Source organism: Mesoplodon densirostris, chromosome 19 (assembly GCF_025265405.1).
Source record: "Mesoplodon densirostris isolate mMesDen1 chromosome 19, mMesDen1 primary haplotype, whole genome shotgun sequence".
NCBI classification, from domain to species: Eukaryota; Metazoa; Chordata; class Mammalia; order Artiodactyla; family Ziphiidae; genus Mesoplodon; species Mesoplodon densirostris.
This window is the reverse complement of record NC_082679.1, coordinates 47604060-47629179: the sequence shown is the minus strand read 5'-3', so window position 1 is coordinate 47629179 and position 25120 is coordinate 47604060. Positions and strand designations below refer to the sequence as shown.

The 25120-nt window shown below is 40.1% G+C and overlaps 1 protein-coding gene across 4 annotated transcripts in view; it reads right to left on the bottom strand.

Moving 5' to 3' along the window:
- Positions 1-24418, bottom strand: part of NFATC3 (nuclear factor of activated T cells 3) — a 128998-nt gene extending 104580 nt beyond the window's left edge. For all 4 annotated transcript variants that reach the window (XM_060083831.1, XM_060083833.1, XM_060083832.1 and 1 more), the window contains exon 1: positions 24039-24418. In XM_060083831.1, the coding sequence (XP_059939814.1) occupies positions 24039-24141 (103 nt within the window). In that variant the 5' untranslated portion in view covers positions 24142-24418. The remainder of the gene's footprint in view (positions 1-24038) is intronic.
- Positions 24419-25120: the final 702 nt, after the last annotated feature.

The window sequence follows — 25120 nt, the reverse complement described above, 5'->3', positions numbered from 1 at the left end:
GTACTTTTGGAAGTAGAGGTGAAGGCAAAGCTGAAAACAAGATTTGGCACAAAGTTTGTTTATTTAGTGAGTCACTAACCACCTCCCCAATTTCCCACACCTCCTAACTCTGCACTGCTGGATGACTGTCCCTCTAGGCAGAAGACTAGAGATTTTCTGAATAGGTAAAACAGGTTAACTGAGAGCCAGGGTAACCATACTGAAAACAGACTGATGAACTAAAAGTCTCTCTAAAACTTGTATATTGAAACCCCCAGCACTTTTCCCTCTCTTGTCACAGTTTAATAATGGACTTATACTCTGCAGACAATAGGCTGACATCACAGTTAACCTAGTACAACTCCTATGATGAGGCCTGCAGTTAGCAAGTGCCACGTGTGATCACAGAATTGCCATTAAGATTTTTGCGCCCCGTTTTAAAAAATAAACAGATAGCCAAAGATCATTAAAGATCCGAGAAAAGCTTCAACGTTAAAGACAGAGGCAAAAAGAGAAGAAAAGAAAGGTGGAAGGAAAAGACTATGCAATAAGATGGAAACCTCAACAATAACACCGAAACCTATCCTCAATAACCTCAGAGAAAAAAAGAAGATATTGCAACCCAGAAACAAGAACATGTGCTGACTTAAAAAGATAAGAAAGAGCCCGTAGAAATTAAAAGTAACAGTGTGCCACAACTACTGAAGCCCACGTGCCTAGAGCCCGTAATCAAGAGAAGCCACCACAATGAGAAGCCCACGCACTGCAATGAAGAGTAGCCCCCGCTCGCCGTGACTAGAGAAAGCCCACGTGCAGCAATGAAGACCCAACGCAGACAAAAATTTAAAAAATAAATAAATTTAAAAGAAAAGAAAGATCAAGTTGAAGAAACTCCTCCAAAGAGTTCAGCAAAGAGACAAAGGAAATTGGAGAGAATATGAGAATTTGTCCAGGAAGTCCCACAGCTGAAACTTTAAGTTCCAAAAGAAGAGAGAAGAAAATGAAGAGGAATAAAGGATCACTGAAAGTCCAGCACAATGGGTGAAAACAGATCCATACACATCGTCATGAAATTTCAGAATACAAAAGACAAAGAGAAAAACCTAAAAGACTGGGAAGAGAGAAACAGGTTACACATGAAGAAACGAGAATTAGAATGTCATCAGACTTCTCAAAAACAACTCTGGAAGCTGAAGAAAATGGAGAGCAATACCTTCAAAAATTTGAGAAAAAATTATATCTCATCTAGATTTCTAAAACCAGCCAGTGTGAGGAGAGAATAAAGACATTTAAAAATATGTACGGTCTCAAATATTTACCTCCCATTACTTTCCATAAGCTACTGGAGTAAATACTCCACCAAAAGGAGTGTGAAGTAACCAAGCAAAAGGAGGACCTGTAACACGTATGCAAGACAGTGGAAGAAGGGGAAGAAGGAAGGTGAGGTAGAGGCAGGGTCAAGGAACTACTTTTTCCAGAATAAGCTTTACTGAACAATTTGATTCTTTTTTTTATTTTTTTTTATTTTTTGCTTTATAACGAATTTAATCAGTTATACATATACATATGTTCCCATATCCCCTCCCTTTTGCGTCTCCCTCCCACCCTCCCTATCCCACCCCTCCAGGCGGTCACAAAGCACGGAGCTGATCTCCCTGTGCTATGCGGCTGCTTCCCACTAGCTATCTACCTTACGTTTGGTAGTGTATATATGTCCATGCCGCTCTTTCACTTTGTCACAGCTTACCCTTCCCCCTCCCCATATCCTCCAGTCCATTCTCTAGTAGGTCTGTGTCTTTATTCCTGTCTTACCCCTATGTTCTTCATGACATTTTTTTTCTTAAATTCCATATATATGTGTCAGCATACAGTATTTAACAATTTGATTCTTTAAACAAAGACATGTATAACTTTGACAATACTTGTAATAACTAAAAAAAAAAATAGTACTTTGTAAGAAAAATGAGAGTTAACAGCTATTGGCTAAATTCAAAATGATTCAGTAACTCGGAAAGAAAAATTAAAACATTACCAAAAAATGAGTAATAAAAAAGCAAAATTCTGTGTAGAATGAAATTATATTAGCACAGCTAGAGTAGAAAAAATAATGCAATAAAGAAGCAAGAGAGGGACTTCCCTGATGGTCCAGTGGTCAAGACTCCACACTCCCAATGCAGAGGGCCCGGGTTCGATCTCTGGTCAGGTAACTAGATCCCCGCATGCTGCAACTAAGAGACGCATGCTGCAACTAAAAAGATCCCACATGCCGCAATGAAGATCCTGCAGGCCGCAAATAAGACCCAGCACTGCCAAATAAGTTAATAAATATTTTTTTAAAGAAAAAGCAGCAGCAAGAGAAAGTGAACTAATTTATACGCCAAATTCATTAAGCAGAGGAAATCCACTTTATTCAAGAACATATTAAGAAGCTAGTACACTGAATGCTAGAATGAATGTGGAATTTCAAACAGGTACTCAATTCCACTATATCCCACCAAAGCAGAAAGAAAATACTTCCTGAGAAGAGTTTTAAAAGCAAGGGCCTCCACTGTCTTTAGCTTCCATCATTACTGAAAAATAATAATAAGGAACAGTTGACCAAAGGAATTCTCACCAGGGGAAGAAAAAACAGAAGAATCATTTACTTAGCACTACTATGCTTGATTATAGGGAAGAAGTCAATAGCATAGAAATGGGGCTGCAATCATAGCTTAACATCCACACGTTGGAAAAAATAAATAAGGTCATCTTATTTATCTAAATTTAGTCATCTATAGAATATGTACTAGTCTGATTTCGTCTAAAAAAAAAAAAAAAAAGAGCCAAGGGACTTCCCTGGTGGCACAGTGGTTAAGAATCCGCCTGCCAATGCAGGGGACACATGTTCGAGCCCTGGTCTGGGAAGATCCCCATGCCGCGGAGCAACTAAGCCCATGTGTCACAACTACTGAGGCTGCGCTCTAGAGCCCACGAGCCACAACTACTGAAGCCCGTGCGCCTAGAGCCCGAGCTCTGCAACAAGAGAAGCCACTGCAATGAGAAGCCTGTGAACTGCAACGAAGAGTAGCCCCTGCTCGCTGCAACTAGAGAAAGCCGACGTGCAGCAACGAAGACCCAACGCAGCCATAAATAAATAAATATATTTAAAAAAAAAAAAAAAAAGCGAGGGGCTTCCCTGGTGGCGCAGTGGTTGAGAGTCCGCCTGCCGATGCAGGGGACACGGGTTCGTGCTCCGGGCCGGGAATATCCCACATGCCGCGGAGCGGCTGGGCCCGAGCCATGGCCGCTGGGCCTGAGCGTCTGGAGCTTGTGCTACGCAACGGGAGAGGCCACAGCAGTGAGAGGCCCACATACCGCAAAAAAAAAAAAAAAAAAAAAGCGAGAACAATTTTCTCCTAAGATAACCATTATAGTGTCCTACAAGGAGAAAACAATTAAGAGAAAAATTAAATCTACCTAGATTATAATAATAAGGCTTTGAGCCCATCCCATGTGACATTCTCATGAATAGGGCAAGAAATCATGGTAGCAATTAGGTAGATAAATTGTTTTGAAGACAGAGACATGGATATCAGCATTTAGAACTTATCCTTTTCAAGTTACTTTTGAATAAACAATATAAAGATATCAAATATATATTCATATTTCCCAATATTATACTATCTGTATTAATTATACATAACGGCAGGTACTACAGAAGACAAAATTCAAATGACCATGAGAAGCTGGGGAAAAATCCCTTAAAAGAAGAGAGAAAACAATGAAGTGTTCTTATGATGATTCCAACACAAATACAGAACACAGTAAGACCACACTAGACGAAAATTGGGTTGTGTATCATATTTAGGAGATAGCATGTACTAACTCAATAAGCCTGGGGGGCGGGAAATCAAAGGAGAAAAATACATTGGAGAACACTGTCTTTGGAGTCAAATATACCACTTACTAGCTGCCTTACCTTCATTAAGTTAATTAATCTGAGTTTCAATTACCTCATCTGTAAATTGAGGATAATATCTACACTGAAAGGTTGTTGTGAGGATTCTAGATAATCTATATCAACACCTATTATTATATCTGGAACAGACATCAAATAAATGTCAGACTTATTATATATAACATTTAACAGAACAGAAACAAATCTGGGTCTCAATAATCTGCATATTACTATTGACTATAATTTTTAAATCAATGATAGAGTTCCACTACTTAAAAAACTAACAGCAGGGAATTCTCCGATGGTCCAGTGGTTAGGACTCCATGCTTTCACTGCCAAGGGTCCAGGTTCGATCCCTGGTCAGGGAACTAAGATCCCACAAGCCGTGTGACACAGTCAAAAAACAAACAAAAAGACTGACAGTGTATTATCAAATAATAATAAAAGCATAATATAAGAATTTTAAAAGTAGTCCTCTAATAAACCACACCAGTAAGTCCTTTACCACAGTGATATGAATCCTAATCCTTATGCCTTCAATGAGTGTACAAGAACCACGGTGTCCAGAAAGAAATGTCATGTATTATAATCACTCCCTTTCTCCCAAACCCAGTATTCTCTTTTACATATTGTTTCTTCTCTTAATCCCTTATTACTCTTCACTTTTCCCCTGGGCTTCAGGCTACAAATAAGGATGACACCTTCCACCCGACTCCTCTCTGCTGTCGATCTCTTAACAGAAGACTCCCTCCCATCCCTATCTCTCAAATTTAAAGTTGGTTCCCTTAATGACACTGCTTCTCTAGTAGTCATTGTAATGTATGGCTGCCTACCCATCAACTCTGAAATTCATATTCTGGGCCCAAAAGATAGAGTCAACACTCTTTCAACTATTCCTACACACCTCTCCCAGCTTTTGGAACATCTCTTACCAGTTTTTGGAAGGCCCACACCATCCAGCTAAATCACCTTCCACCTGTTATTACCAGTATCTAATGGCCTTTAGGTCACTGGCATCTGACACAGGCTTCCTTGACACTCCATGTCTACTTGATCCTAGGTGTCTTCAACATCCTTGCCCTTCACCCCTCACCTTACTTTAGTATCCGACTCCCAGGAACCTAACTTGGACTTTGATATTGCCAGAGCCCATTTAACATCTGTAATCTTAAAACTCAGATTCCCATCTCTGAACACTAGCCCTAACTATTCATCACTCTCTTCTCTTATTCCATTATACCCACTGTGTTACCTCATCTAGATGCACAGTCTCTGAACCCCTCCCTTTTCTTTCAAACTATCTTTCACCTCCTGGCTTTACTTCCTTCCTTATCTAGTCTGTATCTCAAATTCCATCACTTCAACTGCCTTCTCTCCCTCTCTTATTTTCCATATCCCAAACTTCTAATCTCTTCAGTCATCGTCTCCATAGTGACACCCCATTTAGCAAGGGATCCTGACCCTACTTGACAAAGAGCCAATATCTCCTATGCCACCCTCAAAAATACATGTATCTATACAAATTCTACATTTATCCTTTTCATTTCTTCCTTTTTCGTAAAAAAAAAGTGACTCATCTCAGATAGAAAGCTATTCTCTCCAGCTATGATCTAATTTCCAGCCCCGAATTCCATCAGCTATCTTCTTTTTCATAACTTCAACTTTCCCCTTCTCTCCTTCTCTCACTGGCTGCTTCCTTCAATCTCTCACTTCCTTTAAAAAGCTTCCTTGAGATTTGAGTTCTTCTTTAGGGTCTTCTCCATCCTCCTTCCTCTAAAACACTGGTTTCTCAATAGGGGACAATTTTGCCCCACAGGGAACATTTGACAATGTCTAGAAGCATTTTCGATTGTCACAGCTAGAGGGATACAACTGACATATGGAGAGTAGGGGCCAGGGATGCTGATGCTGCTAAACATCTTACCCCCTTTTTTTTGGCCACACTGCGCAGCTTGAGGGATCTTAGTTCCCCAACCAGGGATCGAACCCATGCCCCCTGCAGTGGAAGGGCAAGTCCCAACCACTGGACAGCCAGGGAATTCCCTCAGCTCCCTTTAAAACAAAGAATTATCTAGTCCAAAATGTCTATAATAGGACTTCCCTGATGGTGCAGTGGTTAGGACTCTGTGCTCCCAATGCAGGGGGCCAGGGTTCAATCCCTGGTCAGGGAACTAGATCCCACATGCATGCTACAGCTAGGAGTTCACATGCCGAAACTGGGGAGCCCGCGTGCCACAACTGAGGAGCCCACCTGCCACAACCAAATAAATAAACAAATAAATAAATAAATAAATAAATAAATAAGGTCAATAATGCCAAAGTTGAGAGAACTTGCTCTAAAAACTAAATTTTTAGAAACAGTAGTGTACTGTCACTGTCTCCACTTCTTCACTTTCCAGTGTTATTCTGGCTTCGGATACACTGTACCTGTATCAATCTCCTTGAAGAAGCAGATATTAACCACTCCTCTTTCTTAAAATTCTCTGTTTGAAAGGCAATAATGAAGATCAAAGCAGAAAACAGAGAACAGAGAAAAACTAATGAAACCAAAACGATTCTATGAGAAGACCAAGTGAATTAAAAACTTATGTTCACACAAAAACCTGTATGTGACTCTTCACAGAAGATTTATTCATAATTGCCAAATATCAAGAGGAACCAAATTATCTTTCAACAGGTAAATGGATAAACTGTGATAAATCCATACAGTGGAATACTTTATAGTGATAAAAAGGAACTAGATATTTAGTCATACAATGACACAGATGAATCTTTTTTTTTTTTTTTTTTTTTTGCGGTATGTGGGCCTCTCACTGTTGTGGCCTCTCCCGTTGCGGAGCACAGGCTCCGGATGCGCAGGCCCAGCGGCCATGGCTCACGGGCCCAGCCGCTCCGCGGCATATGGGATCCTCCCAGACCGGGGCACGAACCCGTATCCCCTGCATCGGCAGGCGGACTCTTAACCACTTGCGCCACCAGGGAGGCCCGACACAGATGAATCTTAAATGCATTTTGCAAAGTGAAAGAAACCAGACATAAAGGTAAGAGGGAGTGGGTGAATTTTTAAAATAATGAAACTGTTCTATATGGTATTAGGGTAAGGAATAAATAACTCTATGCATTTGCTAAAGCCCAAAGAACTATACATCACAAAGAACGAAACTTTAACCTATGTAACTTTAAAAAAATCAACCAGGGGGACTTCCCTGGCGGTCCAGTGGTTAAGACTTCACCTTCCAATGCAGGGGGTGAGGGTTCAATCCCTGGTCGGGGAGCTAATATCTCACATGCCTTGCAGCCAAAAAACTAAAATATAAAACAGAAGCAATATTGTAACAAAATTCAAAAAGACTTTAAAAATGGTCCACATCAAAAAAAATCTTTAAAAATAAAATAAATAAAAAATCAATGATGGGGTTTGGGGGATTCTAGGATGGAATGCACACCATGTGAAAAGAATGTACTGTTACAAGCATATGATATAGTCTCAAACAGTATCCAGAATACCAGAATATATAAAGAACTCTTAAAACTCAACAACAAAAAGACAAACAACCTAATTTAAAAATGGAAATATTTTTAGGACTTGCATACACATTTCAGCAAAGAAGATGTAAAAATAGCCAGTAAGCATATGAAAAGATGTTCAACATTGTTAGTCGTTAGAGAAATGCAAATCAAAACCACAGTGAGAGACCACAACAGAAAAATAACAAGTATTAGCAAGGATGTGGAGAAACTGGAACTCTTGTACACTGCTGATAGGAATATAAAATGGTGCAGCTAGTCTGGAAAACAGTTTGGCAGATTCTAAAATTTATATGGAAAGGCAAAAGGTTTAGAATAGCCAAAACAATCTGGAAAAGAACAAAGTTGGAAAAATGACACTATCTGATTTCAAGAGTTACTATAAAAAAGGTACAGAAATGACAGTGCAGTATCTGTAAAGAACAGACACACAACTCAACATAGAACACAGTCAAAAAATAAACTCACGCATATATGGTCAACTGATTTTTGAAAAAGGTGCAAAGGTAATGCAGTGGAAAAGGATAGCTTTTTCAACAAATGGGGCTGGAAGAACTGGATATCCATATGTAAACACAATGAACTTGGGTCCATACCTCACACCATACACACAAAAAATTAACTCAAAATAGAACCCAGACCTAAATACAATACCCAAAACTATAAAACCTCCAAAAGAAAACCTTGGAGAAAATCTCTGTGAACTAAGGTTAAGCAGATTTCTCTATTTTTTTTTTTGCAGTTTATTTTTTGAAAGGTTATATACTTCATTTATAGTTATTATAAAATGTTAGCTATACTCCCCATGTTGTATAATATATACTTGCAGCTATTTTTCTATTTAGTAGTTTGTACCTCTTAATCCTCTACCTCTTTATTGCTCCTCTTCCTTTCCCTCTCCCCACTGGTAACCACTAGTTTGTTCTCTATGAGTCTGCTTCTTTTTTGTTCTACAGATTAGGCAAAGATTTCTCAGCTGTAACATCAAAAGCACAATCCACAAAAGAACAAATTGATAAATCAAACTTCATCAAAACTAAAAACCTCTGCAAAAGACACTGTTAATGAAAAGACAAGCCACAGATTAAGAGAAACTCTTTGCAAAGCATATATCTGATAAAGGACTTGTGTCTAAAAAAAGTAAACATTGCTCAAAACTCAACAATAAAAAAAATTTTAAAGATGCAAAGACTTCAATAGATGCTTGACCAAAAATGATATACAGATGATAAAAAAAGATGCTTAATAGTGTTAGTCATTAGGGGAATATCAATCAAAACCATAATGAGAGATCACTACACACACATCAGAATGGCTAAAATAAGAAATGCTGATAATACCAAATGCTGCCTAAGATGCGGAGAAACTGGGTAACCTGTGCACTACAGGTGGGAATGTGCAAGTGTGGCAATTCCTTATAAAACTTAACTCACATATTGCAGGTTGGGGGGCAACTGCACTTTTAGTCATTTATACAAGAGAAATGAAAACTTATATCCACACAAAAATCTACACACAAATGTTCACAGTAACTTTATCCATAACAGCCAATAACCGGAAATAACCAAATGTCCTTCAATGGGTAAAAGGTTAAACAAATTGTAATACATCTGTATCAAGGAATACTACTCAGTAATTAAAAGGAACAAATTTAATATACATAACAACTTGGAAGGATCACCAAGGAATTATACTGAGTGGAAAAGCCAATCTCAAAAGGTTAAATAGTACAATATATGACTCAATTTATATAACATTTTCTTAAAATAAAATTATAGAGATAGAGAACAGATTAGTGGTTACCAGGAATCAGAGACTGGGGTGGGGAGGTGGGAGGGAAGTAGGGTGGCTATAAAGGGATTAATGAGATGGAACTTTGTGGTAATGAATAGTTCTGCATCTTGATTGTGGCAGTGGATACACGAACCTACACATGTGATAAAATTGCACAGAACTTATATGGGAAAAGAATCTAAAAAGAGTGGATATAGGTATATGTATAACTGATTCACTTTGCTGTACAGCAGAAACTAACACAACATTGTGAATCAATGATACTCCAATAAAAATTAATTAAAAAAATTTTTTTAATTGTCCAGAACTACACATACACACAGAGAGTGCATGTAAAAATGGTGACCAAAAAAAAAAAAAATGGTGACAAGTGAATAAGTTTGGTGGATTGTAGCAATGTCATTTTCCTGGTCTTGATATTATACTATAATTATGCAAGAGTTTATCACTGGGAGAAACTGAGTAAAGCATAGCCAGAAACTCCCTCTCTGTATTTTTTGCAACATTCTGTAAATCTACAATTATTTCAATATGAAAAGCTTTTTTCAATAGGCAAAAGACTTAAACAGACACTTCACAAAAAAGACATATAAAAAGATGTTCAACAGCATTAGTCATTAGGGAAGTGTACAATAAAACCACAAGGAGATACTACTACACACCTATTAGAATGACTAAAATTAAAAAGACTGACCACACCAAAACATAGGTGAAAATGTGGAAATGTACATTTTCACTGCTAGTAAGGAATGTGAAATGATATATCCACTTTGGAAAACAGTTTCTCAGTTTCTCAAAAAGTTAAACATACCTACCACATGATACAACCATAGGTCCAAGGATAAAGGAAATATATGCCCACACAAAGACTTATACATGATGTTCACAGCAGCTTTATTGGTAAGCCAAAACAATCCAAGCCCATCAAGAGGTGAATGGATAAACAAAGTGTGGGATATGCATACAATGGAAACTACTCTCCAATAAGAATGAATGACCTGGGACCTCCTTGGTGATCCAGTAGCTAAGACTCCACGCTCCCAATGCAGGGGGCCCGGGGTTCGATCCCTGGTCAGGGAACTAGATCCCACATGTCTCAACTAAAGATTCTGCACGCTGCAACCAAAAAAAAAAAAAAAGGATCCTGTATGCCACAACGAAGATCCCGTGTGCCCCAAGTAAGACCCAACGCAAACAAATAAATAAATAAATATTTCTTCAAAAATGAATGACCTATTGATAGGCTCATTAACATGGATGAATCTCAAAATAACAATGTCAAATGAAAGAAATTGGACAAAGAAACTATATACTTCATGATCCCATTTATATGTTTTCTATAGTGATTTCAGTGGTTGTCTGGGAAAAGGGGAAAAGTGTGTGGGTGGGAATGATGACAAAGGACACGTGGAAACTTTTGGGGTGATGGATATGTTCACTACCTTTAATGTGATGAAATTTCCATAGATATACATGTGTCAAAACTTGCCAAACTGTTCACTTTAAACAAATAGTTTATTATTGAAGGGGATCAGAACATGCTACTCCAAAATATGCAACTTTGGCATAAGGATTATTTGAGCTGAAGTCAATTGAAAAACAGCAAACAGGAAGAACTCTCTGCCCTCTCCCTTTCTGCCCAAAAGCTGGGCAAAAATTTCCCTTTATAAAGGTGTTCCCCTCTCCCGTACCAGGAAGAGAACTACTCCTGTCTGCATAACAAATCCTACAAAACAACCCTTATTTATCATACATTTCCTAGTCACCTACCCACAACTTACACCCCACCGTAAGTCCAAACCCCCTTTTTACTTTGTCTAATCTCTTCTCCAAACTTTATCACTCTTTGGTAAAACAGCATATAAGCCTCCCAGACTTTTCAGAGTACCTGGTATATTTTATTAAAATGAATCATCTTTCCCCCTTCCCACCTCCAAATCTGTTTCTCCTATCACAGTTGACCAAAATTAGAAAAACAGAAATAATCCTAGTCTCCTCCCTCTCCTTAGTCAATTGATACCAGTCCTTTTGATTTCTTTCCCCTAAATCTATCTCAGCGTCATTCCCAACTTGCCATCTCCACTCCTCTGCCCATTATCATTTCTCAGAAACAACACTGCTCTTGCCTCCATTCCTGCCCTACTCAATCCGTTATCCACAGTGTAGCAGAGAGATCTAAGCCACAAATCTGACATTCCTGCCCAGCTTGGAATCCTTTGACAGCTCCCTGTCTTCATTCAATCTAAAATCCAAACTCCTCAATTCAGCATAACAGGCTCTCCTTCTCCAGCCACATCTGGATACCATAGCCTGATCTTCAACCTTCCAAAATGAAAGGACCATGCTAACTTGTGTTTTTGGGAGTGGTCATCAATGGGCCTGAAATGTATTTCCTACCCTATCTACCTAAGGCAAATCATCCTACTGGATTCAGGTCAATTGTAACCTCTTCTGTGACCTTTCAAAGTTAAACTCTGTCATTTACGCTCTCAGTGGGCCTTCTCTGTACCTGTATTACTGCTGTATTTAATATACATCCACTCCAATAAACTGAATCATATTCATACATAATAATACTGACACAGTACGTTTTTCTTTTAATTAATTAATTAATTTGTTTATCTTTGGCTGCCATTGGGTCTTTGTTGCTGCGTGCGGGCTTTCTCTAGTTGTGGTGAGCGGGGGCTACCCTTCATTGCGGTGTGCAGGCTTCTCACTGCAGTGGCTTCTCTTGTTGCAGAGCACAGGCTCTAGGCGCACAGGCGTTAGTAGTTGCAGCACGTGGGCTCAGTATTTGTGGCACACGGGGTTAGTTGCTCCGCGGCATTTGGGATCTTCCCGACCAGGGACAGAACCGTGTCCCTTGCACTGGCAGGCGGATTCTTAACCACTGTGCCACCAGGCAAGTCCCATTGCTACCATTTAAAAATGTCTAGAGCAGGCGGGAGTAAGAAGCATCCCTCAAGTGGCCATTCTGAGCCAAAAGCAGAAAATCTAGTCACAGGAACACACGTGTAACTTGTAAACCCTGGCTCAGACATGTATGAGTCCATGTGCTTCACCATGAGTCTTGGTTTTACCAAATGAAAAACTATTTCTGTACTTAAACTCTTCCTGGGAGGAGAGAGGCAAGAGGAATAGGAGAAAGAGCCAAAGTCAGAAAACCTGGGTTCAAATCCCAACCCTTCTACTTTCTAGATGGTCAAATCTACCTTCATTTCTGCTTCCTCAGGTAAAATGGAAACAGTACCTTCCTCTTCAGCTTATCATGAGACTTAGAAATAATGTATATAAAAATAACTTGCACATAAATAGGTAGTCAATAATATTGGATTAAATATTTACCTCACAACGCACAAAAAAAGGAACAGTTACAAAAATGATCAAAATTATAGGCTGTGCAAAAACAACTCTAGGATTTTCAAGCAGAAATTAAGCAATTTACTAGAGAAGAACAAAGACTAGGAGCCAGATATCCTGGGTCTCTGTTTTGTAACTAACTAGTTAAATGACCCTGGGCAAACCATCCTGAACCTCAATTTCCTCTCTTATAAAATGAAAAAATTAAATTAGCCTGAAATTATTCTGTGCTTTTTAAGTAGTGTCACTCAACTAGCAATAGATATGAATTTAGAACCCAGATCTAGTTCAGTACTACTTAAAATAATGTTTCTAAATTGCCTCACAAAAGAAAAAGACTATGAAATAATATGTGGATGGCAGAGGCAGTTCAGACAAATGGGTAAAAGGAAAGATTTCATGTTAGGACTGAAAAGAGATAAATAAAACCAAAGATGATGAACTTGATACTAATGTAAGAGTAAGGGATATAAAAAAGGTAAAACACAGGGGACTTCCCTGGTGGTGCAGTGGATAAGAATTCGCCTGGCAATGCAGGGGACACGGGTTCAATCACTGGTCCAGGAAGACCCCACATGCCGTGGAGCAACTAAGCCTGCGAGCCACAACTACTGAGCCTGAGTGTTGCAACTACTGAAGCCCACACGCCTAGAGCCCGTGCTCTGCAACAAGAGAAGCCACCACAATGAGAAGCCTGTGCACTGCAACAAAGAGTAGCCCCCGCTCGCCGCAACTAGAGAAAGCCTGCGTGCAGCAATGAAGACCCAACGCAGCACCCCCCCAAAAAAAAGGTAAAGCACAATGAGGAAAACGAGTGAAGAGGCAGGTTACAGACACAAGGGAGCAGGAATCAAAGATGATCTTAGCTGTGACTTTCAAAACTTATTTGGGGGGTTATAAAGTATGAAGAAAAAACTACACAAATCCAAACAGGAGGTGACCAAGACTTGATTTTGGCCATAGAGCAGAGAAAGGGGAAGATATAACTCATTTTCAGGAAGTGGCATAATTTATCAACCAACTAATCCAATAAAAAGACAGCAATAGGGGCTTCCCTGGTGGCGCAGTGGTTAATAATCCGCCTGCCAATGCAGGGGACAAGGGTTGGAGCCCTGGTCCAGGAAGATCCCACATGCCACGGAGCAACTAAGCCCGTGCACCACAACTACTGAGCGTGCGCTCTAGAGCCTCCGAGCCACAACTACTGAAGCCCGTGCGCCTAAAGCCCGTGCTCCGCAACAAGAGAAGCCACTGCAATGAGAAGCCCGTGCACAGCAATGAAGAGCAGCCCCCGCTCGCTGCAACTAGAGAAAGCCCACATGCAGCAACGAAGACCCAACGCAGCCATTAATTAATTAATTTTTTAAAAGACAGCAATAAGCTAATTCAATAAAAAATAATTTTTTAACTTAAGTATAGTTGATTTACAATGTTGTGCCAATGTTATAGCAAAGTGACTCAGTTTCACACACATATACACATTCTTTTTATAACATTCTTTTCCATTATGGTTTATCCCAGGAGATTGGATATAGTTCCCTGTGCTATACAGTAGGACCTTGTTGTTTATCCATTCTAAATATAATAGCTTGCATCTATCAACCCCAAATTCCCAGTCCATCCCTCTCCCTCCCCGCCTCGGCAACCACAATAAAAAATAATTTTTAAAAAATGTATTAAAGAACTACAGACATGGGAAATACGGCTTGACTAACAAGAACTTGTCAATGACCTAATAGTTTTAATATAATCAGAACTATGAAACCATCTCCTAGAGCTCTGGTTTTCAAACTGAAGGTAGTGATCTATTAGTAAGACATGACCAACGAAGTTTTAAAATAATGAAAAAGAAAATGTGAGGGTAATGCCAGAGTAAAGGTAAATGTTACTTTATTGAAACTTCTATCTCAGTTTTCTGTGTACAAACGTGTATGTGTGTGCTGGCTCAAAACATAAAATGTATTTCTTACTCTGCATCATGGTTTAAAGATTTCAAAACTCTGTATTACAGAAATTTTCAAACATAAAGAGGAACTTCCCTGGTGGCGCAGTGGATAAGACTCCGTGCTCCCAATGCAGAGGGACTGGGTTTGATCCCTGGTCAGGGAACTACATCCCACATGCATGCCTCAACTAAGAGTTTGCATGCTATAACTAAGGAGCCCTCGAGCCGCAACTAAGGAGCCCACCTGCCACAACTAAGACCTGGTGCAACCAAATAAATGAATAAATATTTTAAAAAGAAAACAAAGTAGAGAGTATAGTATAATGAGTCCCCATACATTTATCATCTACCTTCAATAATTTCTGAATGCCATTCTTCATTGAAAAACCTTTACTAAAAGGAAGTAAAAACTCTAAGGAAGTGTTGATGGCAGAGGAAATAAAGTTTCCTTAAAACGCGTATACAGCAATAAAAAAATTAAAAAGTAACATTTAGATAAAACTTTGTATATTTTCCCCAAAGACTTTCCTTATATAAAGGACAAGGTTAAAACTTGTATTCCTTTAGTATTCAATATGATTCACAAAATGTAAGATATAAATTTCAGATCTTCTTTGCTCTGAAATGTTTACAAATCAAAAGGATTTATATGTGTATTATTTTTGTGAATTAATCTCTACTAATTATACAGTAAGATTAAAATTCTAAGCTTAAAATTAAATCGAGTTCTCTAGTTTCATTTCATCATAAATTTAAAAGTTTAAGAGACTGACAATACTTGATAAACATAGGGGACTACCCTGGTGGTGCAGTGGTTAAGAATCCGCCTGCTAATGCGCGGGACACGGGTTCAAGCCCTGGTCCGGGAGGATCCCACATGCCGCGAAGCAACTAAGCCCGTGCGCCACAACTACTGAGCCTGCGCTCTAGAGCCCGTGAGCCACAACTACTGAGCCCGTGTGCCACAACTACTGAAGCCTGCGCATCCTAGAGCCCGTGCTCCACAACAAGAGAAGCCACCGCAATGAGAAGCCTGCACACCGCAACGAAGAGTAGCCCCAGCTCCCCGCAACTAGAGAAAGTCCGCGTGCAGCAAAGACCCAACGCAGCCAAAAATAAATTAATTAATTAATTTAAAAAAATAAAAATAAACATTAGACTGATAGATACAAGCAACATGATCAAACATTAAAATTTTTTTCAAACATTAAAAATTTTAAGCCCTTAAATCATTAAACAATAAGTGAATTTATCTGATCCCATATAGTTACTTAGAAAATATTTTAAAAACTAAAAAATACCTACTCAAAAGCACATCACAAGATCAGTTTACTTCCTATTTATGTACACTACTAACACCCACTACTAATTCTACTCAAAGGGAGAAACGAGTTTTGTAAATCAGACATACCACAACTAGTTTTTATTTTTATTTGTTAAACCAGTTTTCTAAAAAATTACATGCAACAGCAAATTCCATTAACTTCACAATGCTGTTTTTTTTTTAAGTGAATATTTTTTCTATCCTAATCTAGAACATTAAAGAGCTTGAGTAGTTTTTTTTTAATGTCATTTTTAAACTTTTTATTATGGAAATTTAAAAACACACACAAAAGTACAGAGAATACTATATGTATTCCCATACACCCATCATCTAGCTTCAACAATTTCTGAATGCCATTTTTACTTAAGTCTTTTTTATTTTAAAGTAATACTGGGGCTTCCCTGGTGGTGCAGTGGTTGAGAGTCTGCCTGCCGATGCAGGGGACACGGGTTCGTGCCCCGGTCCAGGAAGATCCCATATGCCGCGGAGCGGCTGGTCCCGTGAGCCATGGCCGCTGAGCCTGCGCGTCCGGAGGCTGTGCTCCGCAACGGGAGAGGCCACAGCAGTGAGAGGCCCGCCTACCGCAAAAAAAAATAAAAATAAAAAAATAAAGTAATACTGAAAAATATTTACATTTAAATATAACTCACAGGACTTCCCTGGTGGCGCAGTGGTTAAGAATCTGCCTGACAATTCAGGGGACACGGGTTCGAGACCTGGTCCAGTAGGATCCCACATGCCGTGGAGCGACTGAGCCCGTGCGCCACAACTACTGAGCCTGCGCTCTAGAGCCTGCGAGCCACAATTACTGAGCCCATGTACCACAACTACTGAAGCCCGCGCACCTAGAGCCTGCGCTCCACAACAAGAGAAGCCACCGCAGTGAGAAGCCCGCGCACCGCAACAAAGAGTAGCCCCCGCTCTCTGCAACTAGAGAAAAGCCCGCACGCAGCAACGAAGACCCAACGCAGCCAAAAATAAATAAATAAATAAATAAATAAATAAAACTCACAAACTGTCCATTAAAGTGTTCTGGCCAATGATGGAAAAAAATGTTTTGAGAAATATTTTTACATGTGATATAAATCAACATTATTGAAAAAAGTTATAATTTCAAAGCTCACATAATCCTACCTATTTTCTAAAAGCTGATGAAAATTTAATACAAAATTAAGAAATATAGAAATTTTAAGACACTGAAAACGTATTTTAAAATATTAAAAATCTCACCTGCTTCTGAAACATAAGACATATGGAAACTGTACATTTTGTAGGAAAATGAAGCCTTCAGGTTACTTCTCCAGTGTACCTGAGACTTTCAGGCTTTCATAAAGATGAATTTCCCTTACACACAGGAATACCAATATATTAACTAGAGCTGTCCCAACGATTAAATGTCAGCTATCACTTCACAGACAATTCATACAACATTCTGCTTAAATATTACAGGTCTAATTGTTCCTCTCTTCTCAAGTTTACAGAATTCAGGCAAACAGGTGAGAGTCATGCAATATAATTATATAAACATTACCAGAAATGCTGAAATATATGCAGACTCATGCTATGTTTGAGCTAAAATTATGGCTGTTAAAAAAGCTTGCTACTGCTTGTGACTCTCCTAAGCCTCCCTGAACAAACTCACTCCTCTTAAATTCCACTGTTACTTGAACCTCATATGGCATGCCTGGGCAAATTTGATGACTTGGATTTTGTTTTAGAAGCCAGGCTTACTGCCAAGTCTGCTGTGTCTACTCCCCTGACCCACCAGGACAGCTTTAGACAACACCTCCCTTATTTATGTTACTGCTGTGAGCAGTCAAACTACTGCTTACTATCAAATGAGGCTCAACCTACTCAGGTTTCCTAACTCTCAGGAGTAATGCAACTGACTTCAATGTATTCTGGCTTTCTCAACCCCACCTCTTACTTAAAATAAAACATCACATATTGAATCACCAACTACTCAATACTAAGAAGGAAAGTAAAGGGCGTTAAACTTCACAACCAATAACACAAGTAATTATCTTCTCTTAAAATATTCCATTTTATATATTTGTATTTTATTTATTACTTTTTCTGAAGAACAAACTCCACAATTTCTTACCAAAAATGTCCTCATGATCACACTGCATTGAAAAAATAAATACAGAGCAAGACTCAAAAGCAGAGTTTGGGATATACTTCAATAAAAATACAGTAATTTTACGTGAAGCTTACTGGTTGCCACAGAAAGGCAAGTCATAATAAGTTGATTCTACAATTTACCTTAATATCTCAAATGCCCTTAAATACTTAAGATTCAGGCCTTACTAGACCCCCACAATTTCTTAGCGATGTACATAATGCCAACTTTTAATTTTCATATCATCTAATAAAACCACAGTATTACCTCTGCTAATAGTTTAGAATATATGTCAAAATATCCCTTCTGTATTGGTAAATGGGAAAAGCTAAGAAAGCACAGGTATAGCAATGCTCTTACACTGATAAAGTTTTAACAAAACAATATGACATTGAAATTTTTTCCTCAATTTTTCCCCATACTCACTAAAACACATTTATTCACTAATCTCCATCACAAAATTCTGCTAATACCCTTAGGAGCATCCTCTACCCCATCAGGAAAAGTGTCAAGGAAACAGAATATTATATTATTCTTCCAAGTGAAATGGTGAAATGTTTATCCAATCACTTAATATATATTCTCACTGCATTCGAGTCTAAAAAGAAAGCTGACCTATGGTATGAAAGTAAGGTTCAGCAGTAATCAAATCTTCCTTTACAGGATCTAATGCGCCGTGCAAACACACCATTTATTTCTACAGGAAACCATACAAGCAACTTCTCTTTTTTCATACTGATTTAAATATCCAATTATACTTAGTATGGTTAACAAATTAACCATCCTTCACACCATACTTAGCAACAACTTAATTCAAGAAAGTAAAAAACGTAATTAAGAGCAAGTGACTTTCAGTACTTATGTTTAGTAAGATATGAGAAAGAAGGTAACATTGAAAAGATAATAGAATTAAAAGGAAAAAATAAAAATATCTAAGACAAATATTCCAACTCATCTAAGAAAGGTTTAAGACAGGATCTCTCATCTGCCCCTACTCTCTCTAAATGTTTTAGTTTAGTATAGGAAAAAGGTCTAGGAAATAGGAGGAAATAAAAAATAATCTATCGTCAGTTTTTGTGTTTTTAAAAAAATGTTAACCACCATCACTTAATGAGCACCACTGGGCCAAGGACTGTGCTAAGAGCTTTAAATATATTAGCTCATTTAAAACAAGATAAAACAAAACCACTGAGTATAAATTATCAATAAAAACAGAAAAATGAGAAAATGAAATTATCTACAAGACATTAAATTATAAAGAACAGAATCAGATGTCCAAGCACTAAACAGAGTAGAACACTACAGATTAAAGACGAGGACAATGATCTAGAAAAAGTTCCTCAACTTCATTTTTTTAATTTTTATTTAAAAATTTTTTCCTCAACTTCATGTGAAAAAGGTACTAAACTGGTATCTGATAAAACTACACTTTCTTACAAAAATACATATTGTATCTAAGATATTTCTCCCCTTTCAAAAAGCAGCAGGAGATAAGACATAACACACCTATAGCACACCCTCCTCCCAGTGACTCTCATTCAGGACTAAAAAGTCAGTGTTTAGTAATGAACAAACCCTGAGAATGAAACTTTGAATTTGAAACATAAAGATTATTACAACATCAAACTAAATTAGAAATATACAATCAATATACTAAAATAGAGCACCAGAAACTGCCCTTTATAATGGCAAAATATAATGGCAAATAATATTAATGAAATACATTAAACACTTAGCAATTTTAAATTCTCTATTTCCTATTGAGGTAGCTCTTCATTTTGAAACTAGGTATTAAGTAAAAGAAATGTAAACATAGTATTTTGATTCATTTTTAACTGGAAAAAATCAAAGTTAACACTGTCCTATTTAAAAAAAACAAAAAGCTAAAGACTAGGATCTTAAATTTTCTTTAACGGAAAAATCTCAAAACACCTTGGTAAGCAATAAACTTAAAAAGTCAAGTTACTGGCGATATATGTTTATGTATAGCTGATTCACTTTGTTATACAGCAGAAACTAACACACCACTGTAAAGCAGTTATGCTCCAATAAAGATGTTTTTAAAAAGTCACAACAGGGCTTCCCTGGTGGCGCAGTGGTTGAGAGTCCGCCTTCCGATGCAGGGGACACAGGTTCGTGCACCAGTCTGGGAAGATCCCACATGCCGCGGAGCGGCTGGGCCCGTGAGCCATGGCCGCTGAGCCTGTGTGTCCGGAGCCTGTGCTCCGCAACGCGAGAGGCCACAACAGTGAGAGGCCCACGTACCGCAAAAAAAAAAAAAAAAAAAAAAAAGTCACAACATATTGAACTTATCAAGTGTCAAATCATCTAATTTGTACTTTAACAAGCTTGCTTAGGATATTCACTAAATTAAGCCCCTTGGCTTGTTCTCAGTCTCCATCCACTATCCCCCCCCACCTCCAAATATTTTTCAAAAAGCTTCTGTATGGAAATTTAGATGTGATACAAGTACTCTTAAGCCTTGAGAGAGAAGGAAAACCTGCAGCCCAAAATTACCAAGATCTGCTGTCTTACGGAATTGACCAATAAAAGTCAAAGAACTGAAACAAGTCTCATAAACTTCCCCTACCACCAAAAAACAACAACAAAAAAACCGTAAGGACTTACTCAAAACTTAAGTGGTACTTTTTCATTAACTGAACAAATACTGGTTGCCTACTATGTTAAACGCACTGTGTTAGGCATCCATGAACAAGATACAGACATTATCAATGCCCTCATGGAATGTTCTGCTTCAGTGAGGAAGAGAATTCAGAAACAAGTAAACTCACTGATATGACTCAATACTGATCTGAATCCTAGTAAGCAATTTTACTTTCATGGCCCACTTTACTTCATCTTATCATCCTAAATGTAGGTCAGTTAATCCACTTAGTTCCTTCAAACTACACACTCATAATTTTGCATAGTAAAATGAAATCAGGGACTTCCCTGGTGGCGCAGTCGTTGAGAATCCGCCTGCCAATGAAGGGGACACGGGTTTGATCCCTGGTCCCAGAAGATCCCACAAGCGGCAGAGCAACTAAGCCAGTGCGCCACAACTACTGAGCCTGCGCTCTAGAGCCCACGAGCCACAACTACTGAGCCCGAGTGGCCACAACTACTGAAGCCCGTGCGCCTAGAGCCCGTGCTTCACAACAATAGAAGCTACCACAATGAGAAGCCTGCCAAAAATAAAATAAATAAATAAAAATTTTAAAAAAGAAATGGATTTAAAAAATGAAATTTATTTTGTGGACAAATAACTTTGAAACCTTAGTTTTGAATAACACATCCTTTTCAATAGAATTTAAAAATTAGCTGCTAGGTGTTCATAGCAACACTATTTACAATAGCCTAAAGGTAGAAATAGCTCATGTCCTGTCCATCTATGGATGAATAAACAAATTGGAGTATATATACAATTGAACGTGATTCAGTCATTAAAAAAGAATGACGGGGCTTCCCTGGTGGCACAGTGGTTGAAAGTCCGCCTGCCGATGCAGGGGACACAGGTTCGTGCCCCGGTCCGGGTCTGGGAAGATCCCACATGCCGCGGAGCGGCTGGGCCCGTGAGCCATGGCTGCTGAGCCTGCGCGTCTGGAGCCTGTGCTCCGCAACGGGAGAGGCCACAACAGTGAGAGGCCCGCGTACCGCAAAAAAAAAAAATGACATACTGCGATGTTCTACAGCATGGATGAACCACAGAAACACTATGCTAAGTGAAAGAAGCCCGACACAAAAGGTCACATATGTATGATTCCATTTATATGAAATATCCAGAATAGGTAAATCCATAGAGACAGATCCCAGATTAGAGATTTGGCTGCCAGGGACCTGAAGGGGAAAAGGGAGAATGAGGAGCAACTGCTTACTGGGTTTGGGGTTTCCTTTTGGGGTGATGAAAATGTGTTGAAATTAGATGTGGTGATTGCACAACACTGGGAATGCACTAAATGCCACTGAATCATTCAATTAAAAATGGTTTATGTCATGTGTATTTCAACCTAATTTTTTTTAATTTACAAAAAATAGCTGCTAGAGGAGATATGAGGATATATGTATATGTATAGCTGATTCACTTTGTTATACAGCAGAAACTAACACACCACTGTAAAGCAATTATACTCCAATAAAGATATTAAAAAAAAATAGACTACTTTAAAGTGGACTTTTTGTCACAAACAAAACTGCTCAAGCTTAACTTTGGGAAAATCAGTTGTAAATCAAGTTTCAAACCTTAACTCCTCTAGACCCATTTAGTATCAAAAAATTTTTTAGGGGTTTTATGGCAAAAATAATTCCTTAAATAGCTGTTTTATAGCATTTAAATGTTATTTAATATTTTGGATGTACATACAACTCCTACTTGATGATAATCCTTTATTACTCATATGTTTGGTTAACATCTTTATTGATCATATATTTGGTATTTAATGTACTCTAATCAAGTTTGTGCCCAATAAAGGTTTGCTGACATCATCAACTGTTTATCTTCTTAATAAATACTCATTCAAACAAGATTTTATTTTATTAAATACCCATAATTTAAGTACAATTCAATGCAACCCTCTCCACCAATGCCACTTTCCCCGTTTCTACCTCTATTATAAGCTGCACCACCATTCAGTCAGCCTAGTAGCACAGTTATTTGGGTTATGAGCCCCCCATTCCATTTCCCAAGCTCCTTGAGGGGCCTCAGTTCTTTCTGCATCCATCATAACACTACCTAACACTACCTTGAGCATAATAGGTGCTCGAATGATGTCAGTGGAACTGAAAAAAACGCAGCCAACAAATAACTACTGTAAATTATTTACTATGTTGAGAAAGACATCTAACATATAAAGACTAATAGGGCTGATAATACAGTAAAAATACTTCCCAGAGAATCCTTATGCCATACGTTCAGATATGTTTTTCAGTGCAACCCTACAGAACAGTCTATTGAACATCAATATGAACATAAAGTAATTCACCTAACACCGGAAAAAATAAAAGGGGATTAGTCTTATCCGTCTCCCTTTTGAAGTTCGCCTGCATAAGTAATAAGGAAACTGAACTTAATGAACCACAGTATTCCAAACCAGGTCACAGGAGAGTCCCCAACCATCCTGTTTCTATTTCCTGATTGGTCTGACCTCCAAGCATTATGGTGCCCAGCCTTGCACTCTCTCCTTTAAAACCCAACTCATGATCTCCTTTAAAACATCTTCCGAGGTGAGCTTTTTCTTAAAAACTGACTTCCAGAACTTTCTAGGGAAATTACAAACACGGCACCCCACTTCTTAAAATCTTCCGAAACACTTAGCTCAAAAAAAAAAAGAAACCCAGTTTTCGGAAAAGTCCCGTTATAGTTACACTTCGAATTAAATGTGGGCCATTAACTTGCACAAGTGGGAAGTTAACACTACAGTGTAACTCTCCTAGCAAAGTAGATTTAAACAGACATGTGCACTAATTTTAGAGAGCTCCTGCACTTCCAGAATGCGCATCTTTCAAATGAAGATTGTTTTTAAAACCTAGAATAGATGAAAAACCAAACCCGCTTACACTTCACAGGGACATTTCCTCCGCACCACGCTGGCAAAGCAGCGACAACCAGACGCCACCTGGGCAGCAGCCCCGACCCTCGGCCTCCAAACCCCGGGCGTCCACTGGCCACAGGCGTCCCGGAGTCCAGTTCCCCACTAGTTTGCTTCCAGCCTAGCCCGCGGCCACTTCCACGTCGCTGCGACCCACACACCTCCTCAGCGGTTTAAATCCGCTCTTCACTCACCACACACACACTATGTTACCAGACACTCACCACACACACACACACACACACACACACACACACACGTTACCACTCACCCCCCCCACGATGTTACCAGACATACACACACACACACACACACACACACACAGTTACCACTCACCCCCCCAACACACACACACACACGATGTTACCAGACCCGGGACAACCAAGGGACCAGGCAGGGAGGGGGCGAGCTCTTGCGAGCGAGAAGAGCTGACGCTCCTCGTTCCCGCCCCGCCCGGCACCCACCTGCAGGCCGCGAGACCGGGGGCGGCGGTGGCGGCGCCCCGTCCTCGCCAAAGACGAGTTTAAAGTCGAGCTCGTCGTGGGCGCCACAGTTTGCAGTAGTCATCGGCGTGGCCCAGGGTGCTGCGGCTCCTCCTCAGGCGGCGGCGGCGGCGGCGGCGGCGGCGGCTCCTCAGCGCCGCTTCATGCCGGGCCGCGCCGGCCAGGAGGTTGCAGCTCCGCAGCAAACTTTCCGGGCGGGGACCGCGACGTCGAGCGTTCCGTTCCGAACTCTAAAACTGGACGCGCGCCGAACCGCACCAGGAGCCGCCACCACTGCCAGTCGTCAATGCCCAAGCTGCCACGGTCGCCTTAGACGATATTCCCCGCCCCCCTACAGCGGCCGCCACCGGCGCGCTCCCGCGCCGTGCCGCGAGCCCGGTCCCGCCCCCTACCGCGCGCCCATCTGACCCGGCCGCCCATAGGCCACTGGCGCCGCGGACGAGCCCGATGGCTCCGCCCCCTCACCGGCCTACCGCGTGACTCCCTCTCCAGGAGAAGGAAGTCACGTGAATATGGAGAGCCAGATAGCCCTACTACCTCCTGGGAGTCGTAGTTTGCATCAACTCTTTCTAAGCCAGGACCCGGTACCAGGGTGTGAGGTCGATAGCCCTCTAATTATATTGAGGCGCCCACCACCGGCCAGTCAGAGATCCCTTGCCTTATTAGGCAGACCCCCACGTTGGGGAAGGGGCGCCAAGAGCCTTGGGGTTAAGGGTGCGGTGACACGCGGCTGTAGTGTTATTCCTGCCTGGCTGGGTTTGGGGAAGGTAAAAGCGCCCCGGAGGGTTACGTGGACATCACTCACTCCCTCATCCCTTTACCCCAGCCCTAATGGCGGAGTCGCGAGAAGGCTGGGACTGGGTCGGGCTTCCAACTAAGGTGGGGCGGAGCCGGAGGAAACCTGGGTTGCGCAACGAGGCCCAAGTCTGAGCTACCAGTCGCTGCAGACCCACCCTTGCGGGGCGGGGCCCGCGCTTTGCTGGCTGAGCCTTTTGTCTGCTCGCCGTCAGCCGGCCAGGCAGCTGCTCCTTCGAGGACAGCCG